The sequence below is a fragment of the Chiroxiphia lanceolata genome, chromosome 3 (assembly GCF_009829145.1).
Source record: "Chiroxiphia lanceolata isolate bChiLan1 chromosome 3, bChiLan1.pri, whole genome shotgun sequence".
NCBI classification, from domain to species: Eukaryota; Metazoa; Chordata; class Aves; order Passeriformes; family Pipridae; genus Chiroxiphia; species Chiroxiphia lanceolata.
Genome location: NC_045639.1, coordinates 56894816 through 56910426, shown reverse-complemented (window position 1 = coordinate 56910426; position 15611 = coordinate 56894816). Strand labels below are relative to the sequence as shown.

General features: G+C 42.0%; 1 protein-coding gene across 2 annotated transcripts in view; it reads right to left on the bottom strand.

Moving 5' to 3' along the window:
* Positions 1 to 15611, bottom strand: part of TXLNB (taxilin beta) — a 35828-nt gene continuing 20217 nt past the window's right edge. For both annotated transcript variants that reach the window (XM_032681626.1, XM_032681627.1), the window contains exons 7-10: positions 10689 to 10763; positions 5483 to 5575; positions 4299 to 4394; positions 1 to 3213 (exon numbers count right to left, since the gene is read on the bottom strand). In XM_032681626.1, coding sequence (XP_032537517.1) covers positions 2404 to 3213; positions 4299 to 4394; positions 5483 to 5575; positions 10689 to 10763 — 1074 coding nt within the window. In that variant the 3' untranslated portion in view covers positions 1 to 2403. The remainder of the gene's footprint in view (positions 3214 to 4298; positions 4395 to 5482; positions 5576 to 10688; positions 10764 to 15611) is intronic.

The window sequence follows — 15611 nt, the reverse complement described above, 5'->3', positions numbered from 1 at the left end:
ATAAATTGCATTAATTTTAAAAGTCACCCTAACAACAAACAAAACTTGTAATGGAAACTATATTTCTACAGACTTAAGTCAATGGAAACTAAAAAAAGTATATTGGATGAGTATAACTTTTTATCTTAGGATAAGGATTTGTTATAGATTAACATTTTCACGGGCACATAACTGGCTTGGTTTTCAGAGATGGTCATTCACTTAGTGCCTTGAATCTGAACATTTGATGGGATTCATGTTGCCTAATTTAAACACCTAATCAGAGACATATTAAATTTAAGCTAATTGTCTTAAACTGGCTGTACAATCCAAAGAGACATGGCATCTTCAGAGAGAAAGTAATTCCTTCTGTCTTGGATGCCAGTATTACTGTGAAATATCTTGTCCTCAAAAGATTCCTTTTCTTCTCCACTGCTTATAAAAGGAGCTTAAGATAACTAAGACTTGAATGATCTACTTTCAGGTGGTTAAAGACCTGAAAAAAATCCTGGAGGTCTTGTTATCTAACATAAGGCATCCACATTTGAAAAGTGTAACCATAATAGCTACTCGTAAGGCCATATCCAAAGAGGCTATTGCAACTCGTGCTCGGCATACTCCAAGAGTTAGCTCTCGAAAAGGCTGGGCCAGGCAGTGCAGAGACAGACATACTGAGCCAAGGTGTGGATCATGTTGGCAGTAAGCAAAGATTCAAACCCCACTTTTGGAGGGTGGCATGCTGGAAGGGCTCTGTGGCCACTATTTCCCATGGTCTGCCAATGATGACATCTTTCCTCTTGGTTCACCTGTATGTCAACCTTGGCTTGAATGAGTCACTTTGTCTTCAGGGTCTTCTTGGGATTTGTCTATAAACATAAGTTTCTTTGATTGCAACATTTCCCTTTCCGGCCTCTGAACATCTTGTTTAATTGCCCTTTTCAAATTCTTAAGCTATCCAGCTCAGACTCTGAAAGGCCTAGATTGAATTCAGAAGAAGGAGATGAGAAACAAGAAATGTGCCAACAGGATTTTTCAACTTTCTTCCAAAAAGCCTTCTTACTTTCTTTGCTTGAGACCATGTACAGCTGTCTGGGTTGGTACCCTCTCTTGTCTCCTTCCTTCCTCATCTCTGTTCTTGGCACTAGAATCAACCAGTTTCTGACAAGGTGGCTACATTAATAAGCAATGGTGTGTTGGCAGGCATACAGGAAGAGCCGGTTAGACAAGAGAGGGGATAAGAATGTAGCCAGTGCCTGGGAGTGTCTGTGAAAAGGATTCCTGCTTTCCTGATACCTATTTGCTTCTGGGCTATTTACTTGTGCTCCGCTCCAATGAACAGGGTGACAAGTGAGTGTCCTTGCCCTTCTCCTGGGAGCATCAGCACATGCAGCAGGGCCAGGAGGAAGCTGTGGTGAATAGGTTCATGTGGCTGTAACTGGGAGAGATGCCACCATCCAGAAGCATGATCTCAGGGTTTTCCTCTGGAATACATCTTGGTGTCTTCCAGTCTGCTTTCTGCTCCTTGCATAGAAACTGGGATCTGCAGCCAACTTCTGACCTCATTTGTGAGCTGGAAACAGCCATGATCCCCACTGTTGGGCTCATGATCCCAAACAGTATGACAAAGTAGCAGTTTTCTCTTGGATGCAGAAAGGGGGTTGTGACCCCCTACCTGTCATGGTTAGGAATTGCCATCAGTTTGGAAGTTTCTTTTCAGTTGTTTTTAGTTATTTTATGGGAATCTAGAAAAGATCTTCTCCTCTTCCCTATAGTTCTGTGGAAAACAAAACCTCTTTTAGAACACTGAGCAGAAAAGACCAATGGAAGGTAAAGCTGAAAGCTGGTGGGTGTTTAGGCCACAGTGCAGATCGGTCATTTCCTCTCAAAAAAATTCACCTTTGGTTGTTACACTACTCTTTGGATATGGCTGACTATGTCGATCATTTCACTACTTTACTTTGTAATTACAGATTCCTTTCACCTCATTTATTAAAATAACTTTATGTCCAAGTAGGCCATCTTTTATGCAATGTCAAAACAAATAGATAGAATTAATGATGAGTCTTTAAATATATGTATGTGAATTGCAATGGGTTTTGAAACATGAAACTGCAACACTTTAAAATTATATTGCTGAATGAGATGACTCATCATGCCTGGGAAAAAAAAGATCCCATGATTTTATTGTATTTTCCTGTCATTAAGAAAATATTATACTTCAAGCAGATGAAGGATTGCAAAATTTGCAGACTCATTATTACTGGATAGTGGTAGCAAAGAGAAGTGCATTACATTTGCCTTCAGATATGTGAGTGTGTTTTAGCACCCACATTTTTGTTTCTTTTAAAAAAAAAAAAGGCATCTATTTAGAGGACAAAGCAGACCTCTAGTTTGCAGAAGACAAGTCTGGACACACCAGTGTCTTCAATCCACTGCTTCCATGTCCGCGTCCCCTCTTTGCTCAGTGAACTGACCTTGGACAGATCTGTCTGCTGGGTCATCCACACATTCTGTAGCTTTTGGTGGATATTCCATGGGTACTGACATATTCCCAAGGGGAGGGGGCATGTTTTGTGTGGGTGTTGGCATGTTTTCGGGGCTTGCTGGCATGCTTTCAATGGGTTTTGGCATATTCCCAGTGGATACTGGCACACTCTTGGGAGGTATTGGCACACTTTCTGCGGGCATTGGCACCCTTCCTGGAAGCGCGGGCATGCTTTTGGTGGGCTTTGGCATGTTCCCAGTGGGTATTGTCATACTTTCAGTGGGTGCTGGCATGTGTTCAGTGGGTACTGGTGTGCTTGTGCTGGGCTGCTCACAGTGTTTCCCAGACTCTGACTGTGGGGTGAGAGGAGCGGGGAGTTCTGGCTCCGGGGCAGCATTACACATTTGAGTGTCACAGGTCTCTGGATTGCTGCTGTTGCTTGGGAGGGACTCCTCTGCCTTGTGGGACACACTGAAACCTTCAGCCAGCTCCTTCAGCATTCTCTTGTCACTCTCACGCAGCTCAATGCTCGCCTGCTCAGAGGGGGAAGGGCTTGTATCAGTAGCTTCTTCTTCTTCTTCTTCTTCTTCTTCTTCTAAGATGCCATTTCCATTCGCCTCTTCTGGGTACTGTGCTTGCTTTATTTTTTTGTACAATTCATTCCTCTCTTCCTGCAGAGCACGGCAAAGGTTCTCTAGTCTCTGGATTTTCAACACAAAGCACTCATATTCCTTGGACCTCATGGCTTTCTGTAGTCAAAGACATCAGACAAAGGTTCATTAGTAGAACTGGCAATTAGGAAACAATTTGAGACCTAAACAGCCTTCACAGGATGCTGCCAGGTGGCTGGCTTTCACCAACTGCTCTACAATAACTATGGTCTTTTGGACCAAATATTCAAGAGGAAATTCATCCCTGTTACTACAGTGTAGTAGCATTCTCCATACATATTCAGATCAATTTCACTCAAAAATATTTGCAGGAATACCTGTTGATGATTTGTAGAGGTGGAAAAACATACTGGATGTCTATACAGATAAGCATCCAAAAGTCTACCTGGACTTTTGGTTGGTGTGGGTGTGAATTTTGGAGGAAAACAAGCTGCATTCTACTTTTTGTTTGTTTTGCTTCTGGGTCCTGTGAGAGCAGCCTGAATTGGAACATTTTCTGCTTTTACACCCAGTGAGGAAACAAGAGATACAGAAAACCATAAAAATAGAAACAGCAATAGCACAGAGCTACAAAACTAACCAGAAAGACCTGGTCTAAGTTCAGCATATGTTTGGGGTGAAACTTCAGGCAGTCTCTTATCTTATTTGAATGAGTTCCAATGTGCTTATGAACTTCCTTTGCAATGCCCCTGGGACAACATGTTTAAAACTATGGTGAGACTCAGTACTTGCTTTGTACTCTTGGAGTTTGCCTAAACAGGAAGTTAATGAAAGGTGTGAATTTAAAGTTCATTATCTAGAACACATTAATTCTCTGGATGGATGCTCTCATGCAGAAAGAAAGTACTATGAAGTCAACTAATGCCAATTGGCCTTTCTGGCAGAGCATTAACAATTACCCATTTTTAGAGCACTTAAAATTCACAGTTATGTAATTCAGTTTCTCATGGACGTAGTGAATGTCTGCACAATCTAAAAGCCCTAGCAGCTGGGATTGTCTTTTTCTCAAAAAACATCTAATTATCAAAGTAGCTTTAAAAAAAGACCCTTAGATTCAAAAATAAAATTTTCACTGACTTTTGGCAGTGTCAGGTTATCTTATCTCCTAGTTAAAGCTTTATTTGGGGAAAAAGATGCATCTTAAGATGAGAAAGACTGCTCACCTCTTCAATCATGTCCAGTAACGCTCTGTTACAGTTCTCAAACCTGGATTTCCATGTAGCAGTATCCTTTTCCAACTTCTTCATTTTCTTTGTCATCTATAGAAGCAGGAAGAAAAGCTGAATCACAACAAAAATTTCATGCTGCAGATGAAAATAGGGCAACCCTTTTATTCGAGTCTTTGGCTGTACTCATAACTCTGCTACCAGCAGCCGTAGTGTCCGTGCTAGGTAATAATTTATGTTAAGGGATGGATTTAATTTTAAGTAGCTGCCATATAACTTTCAGCCTCTAGTCTGTAGTCTTAAAATAGGACCAGTTGATTATAGCTATCTTCCAGCATACAAACTATCACAAAAACAAAAGGAGGAATCATTCTGTTTGTCTCTTTACCAGACCACAGTGTTAGATTGCTGGGAAGGTAAAGAAGGGCTGGCATCTTCTGAGCCATCAATGCCAAGGACATTCCCCCTGGATTAGTCACCTCTATACTACCTCCAAAACACACCACTAGCTAAATAGCCCCATTTTTCCCTTTGGTTTTCTGACTGAACTCTCTGTGAAGAATCATTAGAGGCTGCTTGATCAGGGCATGAGGATTTTGAGCCCTGGTGGCAGAGCAGATCATTGTTTATTATGAGAGCAGGTATAGCATGTTGGTGTGCTTGGTTTTTAACTCCCATTCACTACAGGAATTCATAACCCCAGCTACAAGGAAACAGTCTGTGTGGGCTGTTTCCACACAGTGAAAAGGTGCTGGTGGGCTTCAGCTCTGCCTAGGCACTCCAGTGAAAAGATGTGTAGCCTATGTCAAGCTCTCTGTACCAGTGTCAGTCACCCAGAAGCTCCTGAGCACTCCTGGAGACATGGTCTGACAAACATGGCTCCAGACTCCCCCTCTGGTATCTCTTAGGGATCTGTACCCAACCACCATATTAGATTTTAGGTAAAGTGTTTATTCTTACAGGAAATCTTGGTTTTAGCTGAAAGGGAAAATGAAATGTTCAGCTTGCAGAGCTGAAATCTAAGCTGCTGTCAGTTGTGGCTGAGTGTGTCCCAAATTTTATTTGAATGTTGATGAGATTTTTCTTCAAAACGTGAAGAAATAGTCCCATCTCAGGTACAATTATTACAGTGAGAAATATAAAGTATCGATTACAAATTTCAAGCATGAGTTACTACTCACTTTTTCCATCTCTTGTTTGAATGTGGCAAACACTTCATTGCTTTTGGTCAATGTTTTCTGAAATTCTTCAAACCTTTCAGAATAGAGAGTGATCTGAATTAACAGAAAAAAAATATTAATTTCAGAATCTCCAGGACAGTGAACTTCTACTTTGGTAGAAGATAATAAAATAAATTTTGCATTTGGACATTGAAATTAGTTTCTGTTTGGAGAATATGAAGCACAAACATCAGGGAACAGAAACTCTACACATCTTTTTAAGGTTGCAAACTATTATGATTCCACTATTGCAGAAAGGTACACTGAGTAGAAATAGAAAGACCCAGGCAAGTGATTTTTAAAAGACCTGGGAATTGTGGATGCCCTATTCTCCTGAATGTTCCAGCTATGGTGTTTCTACACAGGGTATCCAGAAGCAAAATAATTCCCTAGATATAGAGACTTCTGAAACATTTCCCTTGGTTTGATCCCCGACCCATCTCCATGGACAGGAACTAACCTGAGCTGGTCCAACCACTGATTCTGTGCAGGACCATGCAACAGGATTCACTCAGGGTGAGAGCCAGCGTGATAATTAGCTGTGCCTGAGCTCTAAGTCTTGCTTCACCACACAGACATCACCAAACCCCTGCTTTAACCCAAGGGCACAAGCCCTGATGGGCCTTAGCAGAGGAGCTCAGTACCACTTGGCTGCCCAGCTGTTCACCTGCCTTGTGGATTTCTCCCCCAGCCAGGCTAGGAGCTGAGTGCTACCCTGGCTATGCTGCTTCTGATGTCCAAGTGAGCTGGGGGAGAGGCATCCCCACATCAGGCTGCAACCACAGTTTCCCCTCTTCCATCATTCTGCCTGGTGGCTCAGACTGTGGTCTGGAGCTGCAAATGCAGTGCTCGATGTGCTTCACTGGACTCCCCTGTTGAAGAGGAGTGTCGTTGCTCACCCCACCAGTAAGCAAAGCCCACCCTTCACTTTCACACCACTGTGATTCTGCACTGTATTACTTCAAGATGCATCCCTGTACCATGGCTTGAGCAAGCTGAGGGTACCTTGTCAGCTCTGTTTTGTAGCCTGCATGTGGACTGCAGCTGGGGGCAAGGCCAGCAAAAGCAGAAGAAGTGATCTCCAGCTGGCCTTTTCTGCCAGTTTCACTTCACTTCATGAAGCAGAGCAGAAGAAAGGTCTGTTGCAATGTGCTAGCATTTCAGACTACTAGGGCTCCATATTGTACTGTCAGTGTATACCTGGCACCCATGTGAAAATTCACCAGTAGCTGTATTTTGTCAGTAATACCTATTTTTTATATCTAAAATCATTAGGGAGTTCTAACCATCTGAAGTTAGTTTTTCTGTATGATTTTCTCATTTTTCACTTTTTCTTGTGTGGGATTTTTTTGGGGGTTTTTGTGTTTGTTTCTTTGGTTTTTTGTCCACTGGAAAGGAAGACCATCTCTAGCTTATTCACTTCCTTCTAGTGTCAAAGCATCCCCAGCAGTGTTTAGGTGATCAGACATTTCATCTGTCCAGCCTGACAGCTCTTAGAAAAAGTGATTGACATAACATGTGGTGGCTGAGGCAGGGTAGGTGCAGGGCAATGGGAGGTTCAAGAACAGCCTGAAGTATTCCCACGTCTGAGTGGAGGCTGGCTGCCCTCTCCACACTGGCAGGGAGCTGGCTAAATGATTAGTTAGGAGCTTTCTTTTTGTGTGGTGCCAGTCAACTCATCCCCTCCCCTGATACTACTGTGCAATTACTGAGGAAAAGAAGATTTAGAAAACGTTGCTAGTGGTGGAGCATATTTAATTCTGATTTTGAAATCAGGTATGGTTATATTATGTATTCTGCTCATTTAAGCTAGTTGTTATGATGCCCCTTGTCACAGCCATAAATGCACTGTACTGTGGATGTGTTCCAGCTAAGTTTAACCTAGGTAGTTATGGCCCCGGTGGCTGTGAACACAGCACTGGCTGCAGCCCTTCCCCACCAAGGTGAGTGAAGAGATGGGAGGTTAATCTGTGCAGAGTTCTCTGTGGTGCCAATATCAGAGCTAGCTGACATGAAGCTCGTGTGTATTTATAGAAAGCTGTATCCAGAGTTGTGACCTAGGCGCAAACAAAAGCTCGGAGGGATTTGTTTTAGCAGCCCAAGTGCCACAGCCTAAGTGGGACACTGATATCAAGTAAGACATTTGGAATAGATGTCATAGCTCTAAGAGGAAATGCCTGAGCATCTCAAAGCCAGGTGAGGGAGCAGGGGTAGGAGTCAGCAAACTGAGGCTCCTAGCCCAGACCCATTGCCTTAAAAAAAGCTCACCTCAATTCTGTCATTGCTTTTCTCTTACAATTTTTGTTTAATTAAATTAAAAACCTTTAATGTTTGAACAGGGCAAGCTCTGACCTCAGCTGTGGCCCTAGGCAGCACCATAGCACCAAGAACAGCTTCTACAACTTAAAATTGAGTAATGAATGAATGTTTTCACGGTGGCTGGGAACAGGCTGTGAGAGCTGTCCCTACCTAGGAGCACGCACTTGTGCTCCTAGGTCAGGGAGACAAGGACCCCCCTGCTGCTGCCCACTGCCCATCCAGTGCCCTGACTGTGTGGGCAAGGAGAGCAGAGGTAGAGCTGCTGCCAGCGCAAGGCCTTGGGGAGTGGGGGCACCTCAGCACTGCAATACTGAGAGGGTGCTTCTACAAGGACACTCCTTTGGCCTTGTTATGTTCTTCTTGGTTGCCGTAGCCTAGTGGTTGCACTATGCTGGCAACCAAAAATTAAAGATCTCAGCTGTCATCTATCTTATTTTGTTTCAATGCATGAAGCTAAAATAATCTGCCTAAGCATCATACCTGGGGAGAGTGTGCAGCATCCTGGGAAGCACCACCACAGTTTGGGTGTAACCCTCAGCTGGTGCCAGATCCCTGTCACCATTTGGAGTGCCAGAATTGACCATCTCAGGCACACTATGTGACCCAGAGACAGGCTGGCATGAAGATGATGTCTGCAGTTCCTTACAGCTCAAGGAAGCAGTGGGTGCTCATCACCTCCTCTAAAATGGAGTGATATTTCTGTGAGGGTTATATTATGGCTTCTCCCTATCTCACTGACTAATGTCTTTTAATTTCCATGCAGCTGTTCCTCTGCTAATCATAGAATCATAGGACGACTTGGGTTGGAAGGTACCTTAAAGACCATCCCTGGCATGGACAGGGACATGTTTCACTAGACCAGGTTGCTCAAAGTCCCATCCAACCTGGCCTGGAACACTTCCAGGGATGAGACATAACATCTATTTATTGTTTTGTGTTGTTTGCATCAAGGAGCTCTTTATGCTCTTTCTGTTTGGCATTGCACAAGACCTTGCATGATGGCGTCTGGTCCATGAGGGAGGCCTTTCAGTGTTACCATTCTAGAAATAATAAAAGTAACAAAAATAATACTAATAGTGTTATTATTCCCAGTAATTTCAAAGAGAGGTTGATGTGTGACAGAGCCCTCACACTTGAGCCATATACAACTGTATGTTTCATTTCAGCAAATGAATCACTTAAGTTTCTGAAAGGGGCATGTGTATTTTCAATGCCTTTGCAGACTTGTTTGAGTAGATTTTTTCTAAAAACAATTTTACTGTTTCAAATGTATGCTTAATAAATTCTAGTTTTTATCAATACCTTCAGTTTCATTAAACTGGCTACAGAGGTCTGCCTGCATAAAAAAACCTTTTTTCTGGTTGAACATAAAAGTTTAATTAAAGCCACCCTGAGAAAATTGGGAGCAGGTTTGCAGTTGGGACAGGCTCAGCTGGAGGCATTTGAGGTTTGATTGCAGAACCTGTCAAACTGGTGTCAGCAGGAGTTTATATGATGTTCTTCCGTGTGCTACTGGCTTATCTTAACCCTTGAAAAAACAGTTGAAGAACCAAACCCCTCTTATCACATTTCCAGGTTATCAGTTTAACACTAGCATTTCTTGACTGCTCAACAGGTAGCAATTAGACCATCTGCAAGGGCAAAGCTGGAACAACTTACCAGTATAATTAACAGTGAGCAAGGGCTAGGAGAGGGCTTCCTGATGAGTGAGGAGATTGGCAGCTGCAAGAGGGGCTGAAAGACTGACACCACCCCTCTCAAGCTTCTGCTAATCTTTCTCACAGACAGGTCAAAGAAGATAAATCTACATGACTCTTTCTCTAAGTCTAGGAAAATCTACCAATACTCTCTTTTTGATGTGAAAGTCCAGGATATCATCCAGTGTTCTCACTCCTTGATTCAGGGTCTCACTCGACTATTCAGTGTTGATTATTGCATTGCTCCCAAAGTGTAGTATATACTGCCTATACTACCTTTCACTCCAGCCTGACTCCTGGTGTAATTTTGGCAAGTAATTTTATTTTATTGAAAGTTTCAAATTACAATTAAAACTAGCGACCCCTTTGCATGAACTCTTAGTAGACAGAATTCTTGCTAAAGTTAGTGAAAACACTGCCTTCACACTCCAGTTCAGAAAAGCACATGAGCACATCAGCTTCAGTTTGGTAAATGTTTCATGATATGCATGTACTCCAGTGCTTTGCCAGATTATAAACATGCCTGAAGGGTAGTTATGGTGTATAACCAAGCCAAGGCACATACCTTGTTCTGTGGTTGAATACTGTAAACACTCATAAATCAAAGAACTATAGAATGATTAGGGTCCCTCCTGCCTTGGGAAGGGACACTCTCCACTAGACCAGGTTGCTTCAAGCCCCATCCAGCCTGGCCTTAAACACTTCTAGGGATGGGATATCCACAAATTCTCTGGGCAACCTGTTCAAGTGTCTCACCACCCTCACAGTAAAGAAATTTTTCCTCATATATAATATAAATCTCTCCTCTTTCAGTTTAAAACTCTTACCCCTTGTCCTATCACCACATGCTCTGCTAAAAAGTTTCTCTCCACCTTTATAAACCTCTTTTAAATATCTAAAGGTTGCAAAAAGGTCTCCCCAGGGCCTTTTCTTCTACAGACTAAGCAATGACACATTATGATCCGCAGTTGTGGGCATTACCTTACAGCTGGCTTGAAAATAACCTGTTTCCTTTGCAATAGTTTATGGGATGTAGAACGAGGGTAGAAGGAATACACAGAAAGTAGTTTGGATACTTTACCTGGAATGGGCCTCATGGGTTAAAAACTGGGAAACAAAGGCACACCATGCAATAATCTCTCCTACGTCACCTGTGCCTGCAGGACAGTCTCTTGCTCCTTTAGCATTTTGGCCTGGAGCTTCCATTCTGCAGCTTGGTTCAGGAGCTGTGTTTTGGGCAGCAGAGAGAAAAATTGTTAGGTCTCTAATTTATCAGTTGGAAATCCTCATTCTCCAGCTACTCATATATCTACCTCTGCTGCTGTAATAAGGAGTGATCTAACTTTCAGGTGAATGTAGTCAGAGGAGTTAGGCAAGACAGGGTATTTAGTGTTAACTTGAGGCATGGGATGGGCCATTTGGTTTCCAAAAGAACATTTGAATTGCAGTTCAAAAACTGCTTTGAATTAAGTAAGTGTGCAGTACAGTGGACTATAAAAAGTGTGGTATTTAACCATATCTTCACCAGACTTCTAGAGAATGGTTGTGATGCTTTCTGGCACATTCATTTCAGCACAGCTCCAGCCAAATTCCTGCTCTGCAATGAATGGCAAACTCCCTTTTGCATTAATGATCAGGACGTAGCATGGTCACAGTCAGACATGCCTCAAAAAATCTGCAAGTTTTCAGAAAGGGAATGCATAGTAAAGGCCATATATTTGCTGCTGTCTATTGTCTTTGGGCTCTATTTGCATTGACAAGTGGAGAATCCCAGTTCAGCATGATAAACATCTCACTTAGGTCAAGGAGGCAGCCCAGGAAGAGCCTGACTGCTCCTGGGAAGATGTAACTCCCTACTCCCAGGCATTCGGCAAAATTATATTCTGATATGAAGGCTTCAGATAGACCGGATAGAGGGTTGGTCGAGGCTGAATGAATTGTAAGAATGAGGTGTATGGAGACCTTTTCTGGCTACAGTTCTGAGTCAGGACTTCCAAAGTGCAGAGTAATATTTTAGCAGTTGGTTTAATCTGAAAGCAGGAAACATTTAGCGAAGTGTAGAGGAAATATACCTGTCACCTACCAAACATTTATAAAGTGTTTTACCAGTCAGGCCAAATGTGTTTTAGAAAAAGAATGCTAATGATAACTTGAGCAATGAGACATAAAGAAATTAGTTACCACAAGATTTTTTTCTGTTTGATTAAATTGTGCTTAAATTGTACTGTAAATTGGATTTAAAATAACACAGTTGGGCTCTGAAATTATATTGAAAATTAAAAGGACTGTGCACATCAGTGGACCCTACTCTTATACTGGAAATGAAAGGTGAATAGAACCACATGCAGAAAATGTGTTTGATTCCCAGTAAAAACCTTTATTCTAACCATTCTATTGGAAATAACACATGTAAACTATATATACCACCTGGCAAGAGAGCTGAGGATGCCCCCTAAAATGCTGACTACCTCCATCTATTTGTGGCAAAAAGATTATAAGCTCTAGAAAAATATTTCTTCCATCAATTTGGCCTTTGATATAGACTCACAGAATTGTTGCCATCTACAACTTCCTAGACAAGAATGTTTTACAGCTAAAGTACGTACTGTGTGAAGAAAAGCCACATTCTATTTGTTTTCTACCTGCCTCTCAATATTTATTTTGAGAATTTAATTTGATGTTTGGTTCAGTGGAAATAAATAAAATTCATGAATTTAGATCTTATTGACTAAAATTTCAAATAGGTTGTGTCATAGCCAGTAAAAAGAGATGGTATGGGTGGGCCTGGGTTAAATGAGTTTCAGTCCATGCATTTATTTTCTTGGAAGAGGGTAGGTTTCACACACATAAAAAGAACGATTTTTTTTAAGAGTTGCATGAGATCTGGATATTTATGTTTCACCTTTCTTTGATATCTACTTGTTTATGTTTTTTTTTAGGAATTATAGGGTATCAGGTTTGAATGATTTAATGAAAACCTTTTTGAAAACCTTCAGAGCTACACAGTCCCTAGGCCAGTCATTACTTTGAAGAACTGGGCTTTTATCTGTATTGCTTTAATCTCAGCCAGGGTTACCTTCATACCCAGTGTGACTGGAATAATGAAAAGGTCCCATGTCTTGCGCCATGTCTTCTGCCACAGCACAACAGATGGACAGAGAAGGCAAAGGAAGGTTGCTTCTTTTGCCTGTTAATGAAATTCTTCTCTCTTACTGACCCACATAGCTTCTGCAGCCAGTAAAAATCCAAGAGTTAATAAACTATTCTGTAGTGGAAGCAAGCCACAGAGAGCCTTGCTCAAATTAGTATGCGTTCATATGCAGCCCGAGGTCATCTGCAAACACCAAGCTGGGAGAAAATGAATCAGAACTTATACATTTATTAATAGGCTGTGAAGTGGTAACACGAGCATGAAGTATAAAAAAATGAATAAATATTGCATGTGGTGTTTACAAAGCAGCACTTGAGTGAAGTGTGGTGATGTTACACTCTATTATTAGAGCTATGATAGCTGCTGGAGACCCAGACAGTCACATCACGCCCAGGACTAAAAGGACCAGTTCCCATTTAATGGCATGCATCTAGGGACTGGCTTAGAGAAAATTAAACTTCCCTTTTTGCTGTCAGACTCTGTAAATTCCAATTATGAAGAAATCTAATCAATGCCTTGCAGTCATATACTTGAAAGCCACAGATGCTTTAAACTGTGATTAATTGCACATCAAAGTTTGTATTACAAGTGCTAAAAATGTATGGTAGGGAGAAGAAATCCAGGTAGTGCTGACCAGTTACAGGATGATAATAAAATTGCATCCTTAGGTCAAGTTGGCCCTTTGTGGAGGCCACACACTATGAACCATTGCTGCTTATATAGAGAATTGCATTCTTGGATGCACGTGTAGAGTGAATTGTGCAAGCAGGGAGAGGACCTGCCTGTTGAGATGTATAGAGGCTGCAGGAGGGGACATCTCTCCTTATCTGACTTAAAGAAGTTAAGGGGCAAAGGGGTAAAGATTCCTACATGGAAGAAGTACCTAGGAAGATATTAAAGTGAGCCTTCAAAGAGTAATAAAATAGATAAAAGAATACAATAATTTTGATTTAAGAACATTTGCAAAAACCTGCAGCAAAAGTCAAGCACAGGGATATAGAAAATGCTATGGAGAGAAAGGTTCTGAAAGCCATTCTAACTTTGCACATTACTGAGCTGGAGAGAGTTACAGTGAAATGAGAGAACTCCATCAAAACCACCTTAATTTCATACATACATATACGTTACTCCCACAGACACTAGCACAATAGCTTGGTGGGTGGGACTAAGAGCATATCAATAGGATTGAGGTGGGAGCCAAGTGTAGGCCAGCTTTCTGTGTGCTGGGCTACCTGTGATGAGTCATGACATGCTTAATCGTGCCTTGACTCATTGCATGGCTTTTGGCCTGCCACTTATGTTCTTCAGCTAATACTACCTTGCTCTGAGGTGATGTTAGCCATATATCACCAGCCTGCCTCAAAGACAGAGTTTTTAAGCATTAATTTGGACAGTGTGAAAAACATTCTTTGTACACTGCACATACCATTATACACCCACTGCTTAAAGGTTTTACAGCTTGTTTTTGAACCTGTTATTTCAGAGGTGCTAGTCATACATACAGCAAAGCCAGAAAGAAAATTTTCCACTCTCAATTGTAGACAGTGATGACTTTTGCTACTTAAAAGGAAATGAAAATTCCAAAATTGTGCATACCAGTTCTGGATAATCTACACAAAGTAGTTTTGAATAGAAACACGGCCAGTCACAGGCAATAAGCATCCCCAAAACTCATATTCTGTGAGACACAGCAAGAAAGATCATTGATACAAGGCTATGTATGTCAGTTTTCCACAGAGATAATGCCTGGTCTTTTATATCTTCTGTTTTGAGGTTTTTTTTCCCCAGTATCTGAAATCTGGTAGTCAGTAGCAAAACTCCCAGTGACAGCAGTAAAGTAAGTTCCATATTTGCTTTGCCATTGCAAGTGATTACTTGGACATGTTTCTTGGTGTTTAAATCTGCCAAGAATCAATGGTCACAAAGGGAATTTGGGGGTTTGGCTTTACGTACGTTTCACAGTGAAAAGGAATAACTCAGCTGGACCAATCAAAATGTCATGCAGTGACATGCAGATTTGCACACAGAGAAGTCCCAGCCCCTCTTCACCCGCCCTCTTTAGCAGCTAGTAAAGCTGAGCAGGAGTGTGTGTTCCAGCCACAAGATCAGTGCAAAGAAAGAGGATAAATGCTCTTATGGGCAATTTTTGGTAAGAAGTGTTTGCTGTGTTTTGCTTGTGCTCTAACCCCAGGAATCAGAGCCCCACATTTTTGTCCATATTTTAAGATACTTATTAGCCATGCTTGTGCTACTACATCTGTTTCCAGATATGGGGAGGGGATAAATGTTCTCTCTTTAGAGCTCTCCCATGCTGCTCCTGAGTTAGCTGGAGGACTGGTGAAAACTAAAGCTTTCTTCCAGCTGATGAGAACCTGTCACTCCCCCTGAGTAGGCTCAGCTGTTGCCTCTTCTGAGAAGAGGCAACTACTACGTGTCAGTGTTGAACTCTAATCCTTTGTAGATGTGAGGGTTGCTGTGAAAATACCAGACAGTCTGACAAAATTAATTTTGGTCTGATTGAGTCATAAAATATGTGAGACTACAGATGGAGGAGTGTTGTCTTCCGATCCCAGCTGTGCCTGCGGGTGACATCCTTCCTGGATCTGCTCTTCCCTATCCCCCTGATAAAGAGGTCCCCTCCTCCAGATAGGGAGGAAGAGCAGACAAGGCTGCTAAGCAGACCCAGACCCTTCCTGCCTGAAAGGTGGGCTGGCAGACCAATGTAGGGAGGGGAACTGAGAAGGGAAGGCTCTATCACAGCAAACAGCTCCTGTGGACTCCTCCACAGGAGGACTTGCGGGAGGATGCCTGGGGAGGCTCCGAACCTGGGAGAATAGCGGCCTTCAGCCATGTTCTTGTTCTTCTCTCTGATTGTTTAGATGTGTGCATTTATCTTGTGGGGAGATGGAATATCAAATACCAG